Source organism: Nelumbo lutea, chromosome 1 (genome assembly GCF_056320005.1).
Source record: "Nelumbo lutea isolate HS-2025 chromosome 1, American lotus-T2T, whole genome shotgun sequence".
In the NCBI taxonomy this organism is placed as follows: domain Eukaryota; kingdom Viridiplantae; phylum Streptophyta; class Magnoliopsida; order Proteales; family Nelumbonaceae; genus Nelumbo; species Nelumbo lutea.
Genome location: NC_142684.1, coordinates 43,101,922 through 43,123,285, shown reverse-complemented (window position 1 = coordinate 43,123,285; position 21,364 = coordinate 43,101,922). Strand labels below are relative to the sequence as shown.

Sequence of the window (21,364 nt, the reverse complement as noted above, 5' to 3'; positions counted from 1 at the left end):
AGTCAGGTCCACGTGTCATCATTTCATAGATCGGGTCAAATCATTCTCCATCAATACCAAATAGCATTAAATCCCAATACCTAATTCATAATAAAGATCTATTTCCAGAATCATCCAATATAGGAATCTATCAAATCAACAAAAACATAATGAAGGAAAAGCTCATATAATAAAGATCTATTTCTAGAATCATGTCTAGTTGCTCATAGATACCTACACATCCTTGCTAGGTTCCCTTGACCCACTCTAAGGAGGCCATCTTATCTAATTACCTATATAGCTAGCCTTCTTTGGAGTCCTCCAATCAATAGCTAGATGACCATAGAATATGATCATTCCCTCCATTTTGACCAACAATTATGTAGACACTTCAACTTTAGAACTCCACACTGTTGTAAGGGTTAGGATCCATCATATGGATGGATGAGCCATGCTAGATGGCTGGGAAAATTTTCAAGAATTTCTTAATCCTTCTATGAATCAAATTCCCTATGTTTTTAAAAACTACATTTTTCAGGATTGATTTTGCATTGAATTGGACCATATTTTAAACCAAACAAAGAGGGAAATTTATACCTGATACGGATACCACAAACGTAGATCCCAAGGTAGAAGTTGCCCAAATCAATCCTAAAACCAACCTCCATTGAAGATGGCATTGTGAATAGGTGAAGCTGATTCAGCAACATAGTTTTCAACAAAAATTGTAACCCAACTGCTTGGATCAAACTGAGGAAGGTGAGCCGGAAATTCCTCTAATTTTTCTTGCAAAAATAAGAAGAAAATTGATCTCTATCAGTCCTTGAAAGCATAAATCGTGATAGGGTTTCTTGGAAGACAAAAGAGAAGAAGAGAGAGTGGTCTTCTAGTCTGGTTCACCCTCTTCTTCTTTTATCTCCTTATGGAGCACTTTTCTAATCAAATTAGGAGATTATCCAAACCTAATTTGGATCTGAACTCTATTAAGAGATAAGCCTTATCCTCTTAAGAGGATGAGTGCCCCATACCCATTTTCAAACCCAGATTTCACCCAGAGCACATGAAAACTTAAGGCACTTGAGTTATTTTGTCTAATTTTAAAATTAAAAAAAATAAAAAAAAAAACCAGAAAAAGATAAGTATCTTTGAGAACAAACCTGAAAGCAAGAAAGTGCCAGCTTATTACATTCCATTTTAATACATGGAAGATATAGATATGAATGTATATGTCCCAATTGAATTCTGAGAAATAAAACTTATTGATTTAACATACTGCAGAAGACCAAATAAACAAAAGTGCTAGCCATTATTGTTTTAACCTGAGATTAGGGACCATAGTTTAGCTAGTCCTTTAAATCTCAATGATACACACTCTATAGACATTAAGATGCATATTTTAAGATCAAATATAGATAAGATCGGCCCATGATTTATGAGAATGAAAATCTTCAGACAAATCAAGCATTCCATGTAGATAGATCGGGAGTTTCAGATACCCTCCATGTCAATTCTGTGGTTATATAACCTTCCCCCCTTATAGCATCTGATGAAGTAAGGGATTCAAGTTCAGCCATTTCTTCTGGTGTTAGTTTGACAGATAAGGCTCCAATATTCTGGTTCAGATTTTCAATCTTTGTGGTGCCTGGTATTGGACATACATCGCTTCCCTGGTGGTGAACCCATGCTAATGCAAGCTGTGATGGGGTGCATCCTTTTCTTGTAGCAATTTCATTTACACGATCAAATACGGATTTGTTATGTTCAAGATTCTCAGGTTGGAACCTTGGTAGATTCTACAGCAAATAGATATACATGTTTCAGTAACTTCAGATCTAATGGAAGCAAAGTAATGCTTACAGTTAATGGACTTAAATTTTTATAGAATACTGAATACCAAAGTCTGAAATAAAAATGGGCAAGTTTTTGCTTTTGAACCTTGGGCTGTAGGAAATAAAAATTGGCCAAAATATGTTTTGAGTATTTTTGGTAAGGTTTTTTTTTATTAATAAAACATTTTTAGGCCCAAAGCCATAGCCTAAAATTAATTAGAGATATAAGCTTTTCGACTTTGAAAACATAAACTCTGAAGCTTATCCAAACACAACCTTATTTAGTGATTTTTGAAAGTTTTATTTATCTTTTAAATTCAAGAATAAGATCAAGTAATGCAAATAATCAAACCCTTCGGAAGTCATTCTCAGTGAAATTCTCGACAACTTGAGGCCCTGATGAAAAGAATCCCCTTCCAAGAGGGCTGTATGCGACAATCCCTATACCAAGCTCTCTGAATAATTTAAGAATGTTGAAATTAGTTAGTTTCTAGCATACTAATTCTTCTATTCTTTTTTTTTTTGTAAATAAATGAATAAACTATTAATGTTGCAGAAGATAGCTTAATTACCTGCAGGTAGGAATTATGTCTTTCTCCACTTCTCTTGCCCACAAGGACCATTCCAACTGCACTGCTGTTATTGGATGGACAGCATGGGCTCTCCTGATTGTCGAAGCAGAGGCCTCAGATAATCCAATGTATTTTATCTTTCCTTCTTCTACTTGTTTTTTAAGTTCTCCCATCTATTAATGCAGAAAAAAATATTCAGGAGATTATTAAAAGCTCTTAACCTTTCATCAAAACAAATCATCAAAGGATGGAGTTATCATGATAGCTTTAGAGAGAGAGAGAGAGAGAGGGTCAAATTACATGGTTGGAGTTCAATCTGAAGTTACATAGTTCTATTATATATAATGATAGAAGTTCAATCTGAAGTTTGAAAATTTAATAATTGGAAAATCAAGTTTGAAAATTTAATAATTGATTCAACTCAATTAAATTAACAAATTTCAAGTGAGGAAAATCAATGTTGAGAACCATCTCTGTTTAGAATCGTTGCAAATAAGTGTGAATGCAAATTTATAGACTTGTAGAGTGTAAAAACGTCTATATAAATTGTAAAGTTGGGTTAGTTTTGCACTGGCAAGTTTATCTTCTTATCAAACAGATATTTAGTTGTCATGGACGCAAACAGGAATTTCAATAAAACATATGCCTTTTTATTTATTTTTTATAAAATCTCACTTGAATGTAAATTTACTTCTTTTTCTATTGATCTACTTTTACATCTCATTTTGGATGTAAATATGCATTAAAAAATGTGTTTTCTATCATTTGTCAATGCATAAATGAAATGTTGCCAAGCAAAGGCAAAGGTGAACCACCGCAAATTTACCCTGAACCAGGATTTACACTCCATTTGCATTGATTCCAAACACAGCCTGAGGAAAAAAGTGATTGAAATAAGTTGGTAAACAATTATGACTAATGCCCGTATAATGTTATTACATTACAAACCCAAATTTCCTTCTCACTTTTCCTACCCACTCTCTACCCACCTTGAATTTCAGCTACACATCTCTCAATTCATAATAGAGATGTGTGGCTGCAATTCACAGTGGGTAAAGGGTGGGTAGGAAAAGTGAGTCGGAAATCCCGTTTGATTACGTTGAGTTTGCATGGCAGCGCCCGATCGTCCTGTGATGTCCAGTAAAAAACATCTACAACATTTCCATCAGATGGAAGTACAAATCATAATTACAAACAATACTAAACTGGATGCAAATTAAAATGAACCCAAGTTAAGATTTGCATTAGAAAGAGAGCCTAAAGCTCGACTAAAGATAAACAGCAACAAAAATAAGGCTATTTTATTGGATTTGTAAGAAGAGGTGTTAATGGACTAGTTTTTGGTTGGACCATATCAAAATCAATTTAGATGGATTGAACGGATTAAAAAGACATATTGAATTGGACCAGTCCAGATTTAATGGTCCAAAGTATTTATTGGATTGGATTGGATTGTATATAGTCCATCTATATTGGATTGGGTCAGATTGAACCAATATCTAATTCATTGAAAGAAGTTATGAATACAGGTGTGTTGATGAAGTGCATGTTTGAATTGGAACCAATCTAAATTAAAATCAATTTGAACAGATTGAACAGTCCAAGCATTGAATTGGACTAGTCCAAATTGGTCCAAAGATTCATCATCAGATTGGATTGGACCAAATTCAGTCCAATTGACACCCCTAACTGTGAGATAAGCAAATTTCTCCTCATCATGTCATCCATAGAAACGAATGAAACGGGGAGATTAACAAGACTTACAGTAACTTCAATAGGAATTTTGGTATCAATGCGATGCTGGTAATAGAGATCGATACAATCAACGTCAAGTCTCTTTAGACTGGCCTCGCACGATGCCCTCACATAAACTGGATCCCCACACACATCCATCCTTCCATCGACAATACCTCTGATCCCAAACTTGGTAGCCAACTCCACTTTCTCTCTTACTCCCATCAAAGCCTAGATATGGCAGTGAGTGACAAATGGAAACAAGTAGTAATTGAACTCTTCAATTCTAAGTATAAAATTAATTAATGAACTTCAATATAATTCAAGCTAGCCTGATTGATGTTAAACAAGTATACAAATAAGAAGAGATGGGACCTTTCCCAGTAGGATTTCATTAGTGAAGGGGCCATAGATGTCGGAGGTATCAAGGTGGGTGATGTCACAGTTGATGGCATGGTGGATGAGAGCGATCATGTCTTTCTCTGGCTTTGGAGGTCCATAGAAGGCTGACATCCCCATGCAGCCCAATCCCTGGGCGGACACTTCCAGCCCTTGAGAGCCCAACTTGATTCTCCCCACTCTATCCATCTCTGATATCTTTTCCTGTTTAGTCACACACTCACACTCAGACCCACACCCACACCCACCAAATTGGTGAACTGTCTGTGACTTCCTGCTTTCTTTAACCTCTGATGCATTTATAGGGAACATCTTTGTCATGGCGGCTATAAAAAAAGTACAGTAAATAAAAAAAGTAGGTAGATGAGATGACAAACAAAGTCGGAAAGTGAATTTGAATTTGAATGCCATTAAATCCTTTATCTTAAATTTGAATATCTATTTAGTTTACAAGTTAACTTTCGAGATAGTTTAACAAAAAATGTTTTTCAAAATCAATTTGGATTTGATACTTAAATAAATTTTGGGCCCATTTGGTGTATCTTTTTAAGAAAATCTTCCAATAATTCTGACAGTCAAAAGACGCATTGAGCTTTTGCATGAAGATCTGAGCAGTCTGAAACACATTTGGAAGATATATGTCTTTCTGTGTCTTTCCATGCGAGAACAAAATGCAAAAAGCTTCATTTAGAGATTTCTGAAATCAGCCTAAAATTTGCATTTTGCATCTTTTCAGCGCTCCGGCTTTTGGTCACTAGATCTTCCACGAATCAAACGGAGATAGACTGAAAATCGGTCTGCCTGACTTATAAACAGCCAAAAGATGCACCAAACGGGCCCTTACTTTTTCCTACCTAGCTATGATATATTTTTTATGAATTTGTACTAGTTTTATGTAGATTTGATGAGCTTCAAATTGAATCAGATTTGAATGCATGTTTTACCATATGATTGAATCAAATTCACAAAACCTGTTAAGATCTTTCCCTCAACTCTCAATTAATTTCTCTCTTATTTTAATTTATTTCAAACAAGACATAGCGTTGGGGAAAACAATAGAGTTAGCTTCGATTTTCTTGATTTTCAAACAAGAAAATCAAAATCGAAGCTAAATGATGTAAAGCATGGCCTACGCGTTGTCCTCTCAAATCCATCACAATCCACAAGAGATGAAGAACGCCACTTACTAGTCAAACAGTCAACTTTGGTGGCTAGAGTAAGGGTCCACATGTTATCATCTGTACAATTTGGCACTAATCCACCGGAAAGGGTCAAAATGATTGAGGCGTTTTTCTTTTGGTCTGTTTTCAACCTGCCATATCTTAATATTTAAATTTTTTATGCTTCACGTTGTTCTTTTAATATTTTATTTTCAGACTTCAAAACATTAGAACTACGACATTCTTAGGCTCCGTTTGGTTTACAGGAATAGGGATCCGGAAATGGAATTCAAATGGGCTATTCTGATTACAGTTGTTTGGTTGGTGGATTAAATGCACCAACCAAACAGTTGGTGGATTATATATATATAAATAAACTTGCAAATATCTCAACCATTAAATTGTAAGGTTTTTGGGAATGTTCAATGGTTTCACCAAACATTTGCCTAATGAATATGTGAGCAAGATCATATATTCATATTCAAATCCAACACCACCATGAAATAAAAAAGAAAAGTAAAACAACCACATTGTGCAATGCATGATTAATTCCAATGCATATATATATAAACTGAACATGCAAATATCTTAACCATCAACTTGCAAATAATTTCTACCAATGCATATATAACCCATAAATAATATCTCATTGTGTATTTGTTTATGCCATATCTTAAAACAAATATCCAATGCATCCCAAAAAGATAAATACAAAATGATGCAATCGATATCCAACTAGTCCATATACCTATCACTGTCTAATAGGAATTCCAAGTCCAAGCTATATTCAACCATGCTTTCCTCAATTCTAGCTTGAGGACATAAAATGTTATTGCCCTATTCTCTGATTGAGATATAAAATCTATCGCCTTCCCCGAGTTTGTATACATCCTCAAATATTTTATCATTCTTCAAGTGAGAGATATTCTTCTCAACTCCATTTTCCAATGACTTAATTCTATGGGCAATTGTTTGCACTTCATCAAAAATTATAAACTTATTATACAGGGGTTTGGCATATCTAATGAGAAACTGATTTAGCAAATGAAAATGAAAAACATATGGGTTCAACAAACGATAGTGATAAGGAAAAACATCATGTTGTTGGAAGGGTTAGAAATCGGTTTCACATGGCCGAACCAAGTCTGGTGGCTGGCCGAATTTTTAATTTTTTTCTAATCAAACCTAGGAATTGATTTCTTGGTGATTTTGAAGTTTGAAATTTCGGGATTGATCTTGCACTAAACCAGACCAGATTTGAAACACAAATTAAAACTGATTATACCAAATACAAAGACCACAATGTACAGCTCCCAGAGTGGTAGTTCACATGCAATATCAGTCACAAAATTGGCCTCCAACTAAAGACGATGTAGTGTGTACATGAAGACGATTTGATAACACCGTTTCAACGAAACTGATTCCTAACTTGCTTAGATTGATGTGGGTATGTAAACCTGATATCCTCTATTGTTTTTCTTGCAAAAACATAGTAGAGAATTGATGAAAATCAGTACCTATTACAGCTATATTCATCAAAACACTGCCAGAAGGGAAGGACATATTCCTTGATTGCACAATGCAGTGTCACACTCTCTGTTTGGATGGATCCTAGGAATAAAACCTTTTGCAAACCTTTTTCATAAAATAGTAATATAGCATGTAAATACATTTTCAAATACAGTTGAAATCTATTGTTGACAATTTATGTTTCCATTAGAGAGTGTAAGCCTTGATATTCACTTTGTCTTACAAAGGGGCTGATCCTATCATTTTGATTATCCACTCAAGTAATTTCTTAAACTACCTCTACAAACCTAGATATTTTACCCTTGATGGATCTTACCAGTTGGCATATCAAAGACAGGTTAATCCAAAACATAGTGCAGTATCATAATCAAGTTTGGGGTTAAGTGCAACCTTCCAATTTTGCCCATCTACCTCCAAGGTGTAGGGCATAACTGGAAATTGGTTTGGGTTCATTGTTTCTTATAAACACCAACTGGTTGTTCTTGGGGTCTAACCCTAGGAGCTTAGATGAGCTACTCCACTAGTTTGGCAACGCACTAGTGTCAACCTTGTTAAGATCAACTCTACAAATCTATCCGATGGTTGAAAACATTCTAAACTAACACGAGTTTCATAAGCATCTAGTTTAAAGAATAATCCACAAAAACACACTAATAAGAACATGAATGTACTTTATTCATTTACTAATAAATTATTATGTACATCAATCTAATTGGAGCTGAAAGCATACACTATCTAACAACTCCCACTTGCACTTAGGCCAAATCAGGTATTAGCCTCTATCTCATACTATCCATGTGTCTTTAAAACAATTTCTATGTCAGTGGCTTAGTTAATGGGTCTGCCACATTTTCTACTAACGCTACCTTCTGAATTTGGATGTCTCCTATATGAAGAATTTCCTATAGAATATGATAATTCCTCTCAATGTGCTTTGACTACAAGTGGGCTCTTGGCTCATTAGCCTAAGCAATGGATCTAACATTGTCATAGAATAGTGGAATGGGTAATGTGCTAGATGGTACTACTACAAATTCTTAGATGAATTTCTTCATCTATATTGCTTTCTTTGCAGCCTCACTTACGACAATGTACTCAGTCGCGGTTGTGGAATCTGCTATGAACCTTTGTTTTCTACTTCTCCAACTAGTTGCATAGGATTCCAACATAAAGATGTATCCAGATATTGACTTTTTTTCATTTGGGTCAGACTGGAATTTGGAATTCGTATAATTGGCCATTTGTAGTGAATTACCATAGGCAAAATAGTAGTTTTTAGTTCTTCATAGGTGTTTTAGTATGTTCTTGATAGCTATCCAGCACTCTTGTCTTGGGTTGGATTGATATCTACTCACAACATTAACAACTTGGGCAATGTTAGGTCAAGTGCACAACATAGTGTAAGTACATGTCGTTCACCACGACAATGATTGCAATGAAGGTATCAAATCAGAACCACAAAAACACCCATGGCGACACATAGGCCAACATGGACATGCGATGAGCTTAAGGACATCTCGGGCCTGTAATGCACTTAAGAATCGTTGTACATCTACAACCAGCCAAAACTATTCATGATGAAACAACTAGTCAATGACAGAGTAAGTGGGCCAACATGTCATATTAGCTTTGATGTCACCCACATAATATCAGCATAGGGGACTCGTGAAGGGAACTAGCACACGTGCACTATGGAAATCCTTGGATGAAAGGAAACTTCATCTCGCGTGACATGTGGCAAACCCCCAACAATTCCCTCTTGATAACCAGCACTAAATCAAATATCCCCTTCCCTTCAGGGCCTCAGGATATCCCCTTATAAAAAAGGGCATAGAACAAAACAAACACATGATTCTATCAACAGAAGATCCTTGCCTACCTCTATTACCCGAGATCCCCTACCCCTTTCTTCATCCTTCTAGGAGACCACTGCTCTCAACCTTACCATACCACTTAAATCAAAATCTCTAGTTGAATCCTTGGTCAAGGAGGATGGCCACTCATAGAATCAATGTTTCCCCTGTCCCAGAAGAACAACCCAACAACTTTGAGAATGCTAACTTAGAAGTTGAGGACCAAGGTGGTCAAGAAACCACTGACCATGTTGATATTAAGATCTTGGCCAACAAAGTATATGAGTTCGAGATCCATTTCGACTACCTGAGCACATGCAAACTGAGATGAGGAATACCCTACAACTACTCCTACAAAAAACAACAACTGAATACTCCCCATTCACCCCTTATGTCCCTTCTGCACCTGTCCCTACTAACCACCCTAGAGGCCTAAATCCTAGAGTGACTAAACACCCCTCTGAAGCCAACCTAGCACCAAAACCAAATACAGTACACAAGACCCGCCTCTTCGTCATCGAACAACCCCGCATAGTTCCATGAGATAATACGATGGCAGAGGCACCCTTTAGCCAAATAGAAATAAAAGAATATGTCCAAGGCCTAGTGGAGAAGAGCCAAAACAAAACCCAACCTACGCTTGTGCTCCAAAAACCTTACTCCAATCATATCCTATACAAACCATATCCCTCTGGCTATGTTCCCTTGTAGCAACCATAGTATGATGGGTGTAGGTATGTACCGCTCACTCAGACCCTTAGAGGACACCCAAACATCAGGATTAACACCACAGAAGCACATGCGAGCAGCTCGCAATCAACCCCCACACTGTAATGAACCCATAGCACACCATCACCTCTACGATGAACTCGCAATACATATCACAAAATCATGATAAACCCGTAGTTCACTGAGTTTAGTCAGCACCCGAACCTAAAAAAACCACAACCGTAGGTCCCAAGTCCACTTGAGTGTGTGATGAAGCTACACCCGCTAAGGCGTGATGAACTCACAACCCATGAACTTGCTCGTGACAACGGGTCAGAAGGGATGTAGGTCGAGCCCATGGCGAGGCTTGCATATGTCTAGAGGTGCACAAACCCATGACAGCAAAGGACCTTGCGAGCCTCCACATGGAATTGGCAAAGCACTAACCGCCGAACGGTGACGTCACCAATGCCACATAGGATTAGTTATAACATACAAAAAGGTAGTAGCGCACATGAGTAATGAGGGATCTCGAAGATAAGGAAAGCCAATCCTTGAGAAGATTCTCATGAAATACGTGGCAATACCCCAGTAGTGCATCCAATAATTGTTAGTGAATTAAATATTCACTTCCCCGATACAGAGCGAATATCCTCATCTCCTACCTTTTAGGATCTTGGGATCTCCTCCATAAATAGAGATCCCCTCATATTAGAATTCATCGAATCCTAAGAATCATCCACCTAGTACTCCTGAGTATGCCCTAACTCTCTGACTCTACATCCTTAACCTAGAGACCCTCACTCCCCTACTCACAAGACCTTTCTCTGTCTTTCAAATAGACCACCTATGCCCAAGCCTTACACCTCCTACAACGGGTAGAAAGGGAGCCCAGAAGAACATGTCAACAAATTTGAAGATCCGCTAGGAGCGCTTTCCTTGGATGGGGACTTGAAGGTTCAGGAGTTTTCTAAATCTCTAACTAGACCATTGTATTCGTGGTTCATCAACTTGGTGGCGAGGAACATCGATTCATGGGTAGAGCTTGTAAAGAAGCTCTTATCTACGTGGTTCACACTCGAATAGATACTAATGATGGCGGACCTCCGCAATACCAAACAGTGTGTTGGAGATGACCTTTTAACATACATCATGTGATTTCAGAAGTTAGCGCACTTAGTCTTCAAAGAGTATGCGACAGAAAAGGGCTTTGTGGAGCAATGCATCCAGGGGATACGTCCAACATACAAAATTCGGATCGAGAATGTCAAGGTCGAAACCTTCAGCCAACTCTAGAAGTGCGTTGAGAAGACAACACAAACCGTTGCTGCTCTGACATCACAACCAATTAAATCAGGATCACTGTACCCTAGGAATGAAGTACATGCCATCGATTGCAGACCCCAGAACACCAAAGGGCCCAACCAAGGGCTATACTACCACAATGACAATCAAAGCTAGCAAAATGGCCCACTACTACCACCCCCTCCTACTTTCCCCTACAACAGTAACGAAGTAATGATGATCATGAACAAACTCATGGAAGACCATGTGATCAATTTACCGCCACCACCGACTTGAATTGACCCTTAGAAAGAAATGCATGGGGGGAGGTGTTGTAACAATCACCAGTCACCAAACCATGACCTGATAGACTACTTCACCCTTCAGCGGTTCTTTGTGGAGAAGGTAAAGTTAGATGATTTTGTTAAAAGAAAACCAACGCAGGTGGAAACTGATCCCCTCCCCGTGTACTCACAAGGAGACTATCAGGGCATTAGCAAAACCGATCCCCTCCCCATCAAGCAATGACCACGTGGACTAGCTATCAGGGCATTAGCAAAGGCTTTCAGAAGACCAATTGAACCTCATCGAATAGATAGGTCCAACGTAGAGTTCACTATGGATGATATGCCAACAAGGGATCCTCATCACAACTGGCCCCAATATGTCAGGGCCAAAATGCGGCATTCACCAATCAATCAAGGAAGTTCCATGAACCTAATTCTCTCCACACCCTAAAGCTCATGAATATATAGAAGGGGACTATTAGAGGACTGCCTATGGAGGCCACAGATTTCAACAGGAATGCGTATGTTACGAAAGGGTGGCTTGAGTTGCTAGTAGTCATTGAACCTTTCTCTATTAACTAGGAATTTCAGGTAGTTTCTAATAAAACGGCATACCATGCCCTATTGGAGCGCTCGCTGATACATAGTCGGGCATTAGTTCTGTCCACTTACCACTAGTGCATAAAATCCATGCACAAGGATCGCACCATCAGGATCCCAGCAATGTGCATCCCATTTGACAAATCAGAAGCCCACCTGCAAGATGCCATATACTATACAGAGCTTGTTGAAGAAGGGGAAACTCAGGTGATAAAGATAGAGATTGTGTGATTACTAGACCTAATGAATAAGCCACCAATAACTTCAAAGAGGAAGAAATGATCTAGGTGTATACAGGTGACAGACAAAAACAAAAGGAACTATTATACCATTATAGAAGAGTATAAGGAAGTTATGTACCAAGTAGAAAAAGGTCATTCTTGAGGTATGATTTGTTTCACTTCCTTTTGATTTATTTTCAAAAAGATTTTATTGATCATTGTAATTGATCTAGTTTCATAGTCAGGGCTACCACGTTAAAGGCACAATCATGAAATTGCCATGCAATAACATCGCAATGCTCCCATCGCAAACAAAATCTGAACAATCCCGACAAAATAGAACAATACTAAAGGTACACAAATCAACATTCTCAAACTTCCATTACTAATAGGAGAAATAATGAGATGACGCAAATAACAGGACCATCCTAGACAAACAATGGAATACTATGACGAAGTCCACATGCCTCCTAAGCACATGCAAGACTCAAATGGCGTCATGGAAGATCCCCTAGAAGAAATTGACATGGCTACCAAAGGAATGGAAAAGAGGTCATTGTATGTTTTGGCCAAGTTGGACCCTAAAGAAAAGACAAAACTGTCGAACCTCCTAAAAGGTACTAAATGTTCACTCTAATCGCAAGACTAGAAGCCCTATCAAACATAACTAAATGACTTACTCTCCCATTAGCAAAATTCTAGAATGCTTCCGCCTTGTCGTATGACTAGTTTCCTGGGCTGGACTTGGTTCTAGCCAAACATTCGCTCTGCATTAATCCCAAGTTTAGGCCTGTGAGACAACCATAGTGTATTTCCAAATAGGAAATCACCTTGAAGATCAAAGAAGAAGTTGAACGGCTCTTGAAGGCGGGCTTTATAAAGCCAATCACTCACCTGCAATAGTTAGCAAATGGCGTCCCATTCAAGAAGAAGAACGGCCAGTTAAGGTTAGTATCCAGATTCCAACACACTAGCCTATAGTCATTAGTAAAGGTCTAGCACACTAACTTCCTTTCTCTCTTACCCTAGGTGTTGCATAGACTTCAGGGACCTGAACAAAGCCTGCCCGAAGGATGAGTTCCCATTGTCAAATATGGAAATCCTTATTGATGCTACGGTTAGGAACCATCTATTCCCTTTCCTGGATGCATATAGTGGCTAAAATCAGATCTATATGAACCCCATAGATGCACCCCCAGAAAGCGTTTTGGTTGCCAATAGGGAACTTTTACTATAAAATGATGCCCTTCGGTTTGAAGAAATTTGGGGCCACATACCAAAGAGAAATGATGAGTGTCTTCCATGATATGATGCACAAGGAGTTAGAGTTTTAAGTGGACAAAATCATAGTAAAGGCCAAGAAGAAAGAGGATCATTCTAAAGTATTGAGGAAAGTGTCTACGTGATGTCGAGCCTTCAACCTTAGCCTTAATCAACTTAAGTGTGCATTCAGAGTGCATTTGGGAAAATTCATAGGTTATCGAGTCGATCACACTAGAATTCACCCATATGAGAATAAAGTAAAGGCAGTCCTCAACTTACCACCCCTGAGCACCAAGTCGTAGTTGAAAATGTTCTTAGGAAAGGTCTTCTAGCTCAAAAGGTTCATCCCTAGTCTAACACACACAACATTGCCTCTCCTTAAGCTCATTACAAAATCCGTGGAGTACCAGTGGTCGGCATAGAATCAACATGCTTTCGACCAACTGAAAAGCTATAGCAGTTGAGAATTTAAGTTATACATAGCATCCAACTCAGAAGCTATAGGTTGTTTATTAGCCCAAGAGAATGACAAAAAAGTCGAGTGTCCCATCTATTATGCCAATAGGACTTTGAAGCCGGTAGAGAAAAATTACTCGCATATGGAACAACATTGTTTAGCACTGGTCTTCACCACACAAAAATTCAAACATTACATCCTAGGCCAGAAGGTGGTATGATATCAAGGAAAGACCTGATCAAGTACTTCATCAATAGGCCCCCACTCTCTGGAAGATTGGTCAAATGGATGATACTATAGTATTGAATACACCTAACCCAGGGAAATTAGATGTCAGGAGGTTGTAGATCTCTTAGCTGCCTTCCGCACTAGTGACGACTTCAACCTACCAGACAGTAGAGGAAGAAAAATGGATCTTAACCATAGATGGTAGTAGCACTAATTCCTCCATAGGAGCTGGAGTTACATTGACCTCGCCTACCGGACAAACTTCAGCCTACTCCTTTAAGTTGTTAAATAGTTATGCCCTTAGCTCCAATCAGATTGATGTATCTTTTGACATTTATAGTAAATGAATAAAGTATATAATTGATTCATGTCATTGTGGTGCGTTTCTGTGTAATACCCATAAACTGGACACTTATGAGACTCATGCTAGTTTAGAATCTTCATGGTTGTTGGATAGATCTAGGGAGATTTATCTTGCTAAGGCTAACACTAATGTGCCACCAAGTTGGTTGCGCTAGCTTGCCTCAGCTACCAAGGTGAGACTTGAAGTACATGCAATGTGGGTTTTTTTGAAACCCTGAACCAGACCAAATTCCAGTATTGCCATTGACCTTGGAAAAAGATGGACAAAACTGGAATGTTACACCTGACCCCTAGACTTGCTTATGGTACTACACTATGTATTGGATTGGGCTATCTTTGATATGCCAATCAGTGAGATCCTTAGAGGGGGCAAAACATAGGTATGTTGAGTCAGTCCAAGAATTCATCTGAGTGGGTGATCATAGTGATAGAATCAGCCCCTTTGTCGGACAAAGTGAATGATTGGGGGAATACACTCTCTTTGATGGAAACCTAAACAACTGGCAGTTGATTTTAAACGTTGAAATTTGTTTTTGCAATACATATTTATATAGAAATATACATATATATATATATATATATATATATATATATATATATATATATTATGGTTTCAAAATGTTTGCAAAAGGTTTTAGTTCCCAAGATCCATGTGAGTAGAGAGAGTGCAGCACTGTACCTTGCAGCCGAGAGAGAGGTCCTCTCTTGTCGGGTAGTGTTTGATCATTATGGGCTAAGAGGTAAAGTGTAAGACCATTGAGGGTGATACCTGATGGGCTAATCTTGCATCTGCTCACAGTCCTTGGGTATTCATAAAGTGGTTAGACACAAGGACCATTTAGTGTAAATGTTGGGCCCATTAAGAGCCCATGGTAATGGACTCAGGGGTTCACTATCTCCTACAGTGAATTCGGCCAGGCCTTGTAACAAAGGCTGGGCTAAACCCATATAGCTGATGTGTAGATCGATGTAAGGGTCTCACACCATACAAAGAGAGCCAACTGGGCAGCAAGTTAAGGGGTAAGTGAGCACATAAATTTAATGGGCCTAAGGCCCAATTCGAACTGGGCTTAAGTTAGTTAATTAAAAGGGGCAAGATCTGATTTATAATTTGATTAGGATTAGCTGAAGGATAAGATAAGTCTTATCTATTTAAGAGTCCAGATCTAAATATCAGATTTGGATCAACAAACTCCCTCCTAACTAGATTAGGAAGCTGATCCAAAGAAGACTATAAATAGGGGGTGAATTCCTCAATTTTTCACACAATAATCTACAGAATTCTCTCCTATTCATGCCATCCCTACCCAGTTCGATCTCCTCTTGTGAAATTGATCAAGAAAGGTTCTTGATATTGTTTCTTGGTTGAAGAAACAATCTGAAGTCATGCTCACCAGCCCTGTTCGATTCCTGCTAAAGAATCCCGGTTCTTGTTGAGGAGACATCCTATTGATCCTAATTCATCACACACTATGCCATCTTTAGTGGAACGAAGGAGAAAATTTTGCAAATTTGGGTTTGGCAATCTATGATTTGTAGTTCTGGAAACTGCAAGGTTGCAGCCTTATGAACAACCCTCTTTCTATTGTTTACGGATTCTTGATTGTCATGTATCAGTTTCTTTAATTTCAGATCATGTTTCTTGAATTGCATCTTAAATTAAACATCAAACCCTAGACCCATTCAAACCAGATTGGACAAAACTGATTAGAATGAATTTGTTGTTCGATGGGGGCTATTTTGAACCCTAAAATTTCCTTCATGGGCCGAAGGGTTGATGGTTAATTGCAAGATGCAATTTGGCCCACATCTGTAAAACCCAGTGTTGATTTATTAAAACTGCTTTAGCCCAATTCAGCATAAATGCTATATGGGCCGAACTGATCTTTGTAGTTCAGGCCATATACCCAGATAATATTATTTGATAATATTATGGGCTTTAAATGGGCTAAAAAGGTTTTTAAATTTTAATTATGGGTTTTACAGTTATTTAATTGATTTGATCAATAATGGATTTCTTGCATGTGATGTGTTGTGTACATGGGCCATAAGTGCTTGGCCCATATTAATTCGACAATGGCTCTTTTGAACACCATGGTTGAATGCACATCATTGCCATGGTGCCCTTAAGATCATTGGATGATCTTCGTTTCTTAGTGGGGCCCACTTCATTTTCTCCCCAAGATGAACACCCCGGAACCCTAACCATTTTGATCCCACTTTGAATCTAACTTTATGAAAGTCAGTTGGAGCCACTTTGGTTTGACCTAAATCATATCTTGGGGGTTTCCGTTCCCTCCATTAAATATAAGTGCATGTCATAGGAAATTTCATATGATGAATTTACTAAAGGCCTTCCATCATTAATATGAAGGTTGGTTGTATTGGTCGATGGATATGCACCATAAAATTGGACTATCCATTTGCTAATGCAGTTAGCTGGATTGCTTCATGAGATGATAGGGGCATCATAGACCGATGTGGGAGGGGCCTATCCTAAAATGGAAAACTCTCTCATGGTACCTTGGCATTTACGAACATGATGGGTGAGCACTTACTAGACAGAAATGTTTAACCTAAAATGGCTATGAACCTTGTCTGATAGAGGCCAAAGGGCAAGCCCATAAGACGAGTGGATAAGATCCTTCACAAAAGGTGGTGGGGTTTTGCAATTGAAACAGTTGGTGGCTCCATGCACCCCTTGTGGTTTCCCATAGTTCTAGAGACACAACTGTATCAGTCACTAAGATTGGAGGGAATCTTAGAGATGCCCAAAATGGAAATGGAACATAGATTAAAATCCCTTTCTATGTGATGACATGAATCAATTAGGTTGTGGACTTATAAATATGCTTTGCCTTTATTAGAAATGGCAAACAGAAATTTCACCAAGTTATTGGATGATAACAAGCTCAAGAGACCTAATTATGCTGACTGGTTCCAAAACCTTATGCTAGTTCTGACATCTGAGAAACTGGACAAAATTGCTAAGAATCCTGCTTCGGATCGTCCGAGTGATAGGGCTTTTGAGGCCCGAAGGAGAGAGTATCAAGAATGGGAAGAGAAAAATTCTCTTGCCTAGTATTATATTATAGCCTCTTTAGACAATCTGATATAGTGACAATTCAACAAGATCGAAGTGTCCAAAGATATATTGGATAGTTTGAAGACTGTGACCGCACAGATGACCAAGAATTGGAGGCTCTCGAGTCAGGGCTAGATCATGACACCAAAATTGATGCTATTCTCAATTTCTTACCTCTGTCCTTCAATTAGTTTATCATGAATTACAACATGAATAAACTAAACATTAGCAATCAGGAAGTCAGCAATGTGCTACAGAGGGCTGAAGAACTGATTAAGAAGGATAAGCTGATAGCCATGCTTGTTGAAGGTGGAAAATCAGGTAAGAAAAAGCGGAAGGCTAAAAGGAATGCTCAGAATAAGGGTAGCAAAACTAAAAAGCAGAAGAAAGATAAGGCATCAGATGCCTGTCACTTCTGCAAGCAAATTGGCCACTGAAAGAGGAATTGTCCTCAATATCTAGAGACTAAGAAACAAGGCATGTTCGATTCCTTCATCATAGAGATCAATCTGTTGGTCACTTCTGCTTCCTGGTGTATTGACTCTAGGGCTTCAACTCATGCGTGTAACTCACTACAGGGGTTCAAGATAAGTAAAAGACTGAGTGATGGAGAAGTGACACTTTACTTGGGGACTTATACAACTGTTGCAGGTACGGCCATAGGCACTGTAGAATTAGTTTTCAGAGAAGGGATTATTGTACTAAAGGATTGCCTTTTCGTACATACTTTAAGAAGAAATTTGATTTCTGTCTCAAAATTGTGCATGGATGGTTATTCTATTTTATTTAGTAATGTGATTACTATTAAACGGAATAACAAATTCCTAGCATATGGAGAACTTGAGAATGGTTTCTATGTTTTCCATCCCTCTCTGGAAACCAACATTGCCAAAACTACGTCAGAAATAATCCCCAAGAAAATAATCCGTGATACAGTTAGTCCCATGTGCCTGTGGCATTATCAACTTGGCCACATTGACATAAATTTTAGCACAAGGTTGGTAAAGGATGGTCATTTTGATTTTTTAACTGTAGAAAATCTTCCAACCCATGAACCTTCCTTTTAGGGTAAGATGACGAACGGTTATTTACTGGTAAGCCTGAAAGATCTACAGACACACTTGGCCTAATACATACTGATGTATGTGGTCCCTTGAATGGTAAGATAAGTAATCAACATGTTTATTTTTACCGATGATTATTCTTGGTATGATTACATGTACCTAATGAGACATAAGTTTGAATCCTTTGAAAAATTCAAGGAGTTCAGATAAGAAGTCAAAAACAGTTAGGGAGAGAAATTAAAGCCCTTCGATCAGATCGAGGTGGTGAGTATCTCTCTGATGAATTCAATGACTACTTAAAGGACAATGGGATAGTATCACAATTATCCCTTCCTGCTACACCATAGTTAAATGGTGTGTCAGAGAGGAGGAATTGGACCCTATTGGATATGGTCCGATCACTTCTCACCACTTAGAATTACCTACATCCTTTTAGGGATATGCATTGGAGACTATGATTTATGTGTTGATCTAGGTTCCAACCAAATCCATTCCAAAGACTCCCTATGAGCTTTCGACCGGGAAGAAACCAAGTGTGAGAGTTGAAAATTTAGGGTTGTCCGACAAATGTTAAAAGAACTAGTGCTGACAAATTGGAATCTAAGACCAATCGTTGCCTATTTGTCGATTACCCCAAAGGCTTTGTAGGTTACCTATTTTGTGATCCGAAAGAACAAAAGTTATTTTGTAGTTGAAATGCTTGTTTCTTAGAAAAATATTACATCCTGCAGAATCTTCAACGAGAAGTTGTTCTTGATGAGAAAAGCCCAAGAGTAGTGGGATGTGTCCCACAAGCTCCAGATACTCAACTTAGAAGGTCTACCCGGGTATCCAGGCCTCCAATTCGTTACGACTATGACCAAAAAAGTTACTTAGTGGAAGCCACAACGAGTGAGGAGGATCCCACGACTTATGTGGAAGCTATGTTGGACATAGATTCCCTAAAGTGGGTAGATGCCATGAAAGTCGAGACCAACAAGGTCTGGACTCTTGTAAACCCACCCTCTAGGGTGAAAGCAATTGGTTGCAAGTGGATTTACAAGAGGAAAAGGGCCCATATGGTAACATTGAGACCTATAAATCTCGTCTTTTGGTAAAAGGGTACACTTAGAAAGAGGGTACACTTAGAATCTTGCTAGCTGTAGCAGCATACCATAACTACGAGATTTGGCAAATGAATGTCAAAACTGCGTTCCTAAATGGAGACCTTACTGAAGATATCTATATGCAGCAACCACAAGGATTCATTGTTGCATGTCAGGAACACATGGCATGCAAACTTAACCGATCCATATATGGACTGAAGCAGGCTTCTAGGAGTTGGAACATCCGGTTTGACTCTACTGTCAAATAGTTTAACTTTGAGCAAAATTCGAATGAACCCTGTGTTCACAGGAAAACCAGTGGGGATAAGGTTACATTCTTGGTTCTGTATGTAGATGACATTCTACTCATTGGGAATGATGTAGGAATATTAACTACAATGGAAGTGTGGCTTTCACAACAATTCTCCATGAAAGACCATGGAGAAGCCACCTATATCTTGGGACTTCGAATCTATAGAGATAGATCAAAGAGGATAATAAGATTATCCCAATCTACTTACATTGACAAAATTGTCAAGAAATACAATATGGAGAACTCCAAGAAAGGAAATGTACCTTTCAGGCACAGAGTCACTCTCTCTAAGGGTATGTCTCCCAAGACTCCCGAGGAGATTAAGGACATGAAGGAGATTCTTTATGCCTCAGTTGTAGGGAGCATCATGTATTCCATGCTATACACTCATCTTGACATTTCTTAGGCTATGAGTGTGGTAAGTAGATATCAGTTTATCCCAAGACAAGAACATTGTACTACTATGAAAAACATACTGAAATACTTTCGAAGGACAAAAGAGTTTTATCTGGTTTCGATGGTAGTTCACTACAGATACAAGAGTATACTGATGCTGATTTCCAATCAGATCCAAATGATAGAAAGTCTGCATCTAGTACATCTTTACGATGGGGGCCTGTGTAGTTAGTTGAAAAAGCAGCAAACAAGGTTCCACCACAAATTCCACAAACGAAGTCGAATACATTGCCACAAGTGAACCTACTAAAGAAGCCATCTGGATGAAGAAGTTCATTAAGGAATTAGGATTAGTTTCATCTAGAACATCACCCATTCCACTGTTGTGTGACAACAATGGAGCTATATCTCAGGCTAAGGATCCGCGAGCCTATGCGAAGTCGAACCACATCAAGAGGAAGTACCATGTACTGCGAGTGATAGTTGGTAGAGGGGACGTCCGGATTCAAAAAGTAGCATTAGCGGAGAATGTAGCTTACCCATTGACTAAGCCACTCACACTAAAAATGTTTGAAAAATACGTGAAAAGTATGGGACTCCGACTTATACCCGATTGGACCTAAGTGCAAGTGGAAGTTGTTAAACAGTTATGACCTTAGATCCAATCAAATTGATGTATCTTTTGACAATTATTATAAATGAATAACGTACATAATTGATTCATGTCATTGTGGTGTGTTTCTATGTAATACCTTTAAATTGGACTTATGAGATTTGTGTTAGTTTAGAATCCTCGTGGCCATTGGATAGATCTAGGGAGATTTATCTTGCCAAGCCTGACAATGATGTGCTGCCAAGTTGGTTGGGGTGGCTTGTCTCAGCTACCAGGGTGAGACCTGAGGTACATGCAGTGTGGGTTTTCTTGAAACCCTATACTGGACCAAATTCCAATAT

The 21,364-nt window shown here is 38.5% G+C and overlaps 1 protein-coding gene across 1 annotated transcript; it reads right to left on the bottom strand.

Moving 5' to 3' along the window:
* Positions 1-1,215: 1,215 nt before the first annotated feature.
* LOC148874432 (putative aldo-keto reductase 2) lies at positions 1,216-4,751 on the bottom strand. The gene is made up of 5 exons (XM_088965183.1): positions 4,490-4,751; positions 4,145-4,345; positions 2,381-2,553; positions 2,161-2,263; positions 1,216-1,772 (listed from the first exon to the last, which is right to left on the bottom strand). Exons 1-5 carry the CDS (start codon positions 4,700-4,702, stop codon positions 1,437-1,439), a joined length of 1,026 nt encoding a protein of 341 aa, XP_088821309.1. The 5' UTR covers positions 4,703-4,751; the 3' UTR covers positions 1,216-1,436.
* Positions 4,752-21,364: the final 16,613 nt, after the last annotated feature.

Excerpts from the sequence above, each read along its gene's own strand:
- LOC148874432 (XM_088965183.1), bottom strand. The coding sequence starts at position 4,702 with ATGGATAGAGTGGGGAGAATCAAGTTGGGCTCTCAAGGGCTGGAAGTG. Across the intron at positions 4,346-4,489 it reads ATGAAATCCTACTGGGAAAG|GCTTTGATGGGAGTAAGAGA; the intron begins GTCCCATCTCTT and ends TGCCATATCTAG. Across the intron at positions 2,554-4,144 it reads AAATTCCTATTGAAGTTACT|ATGGGAGAACTTAAAAAACA; the intron begins GTAAGTCTTGTT and ends CTGCATTAATAG.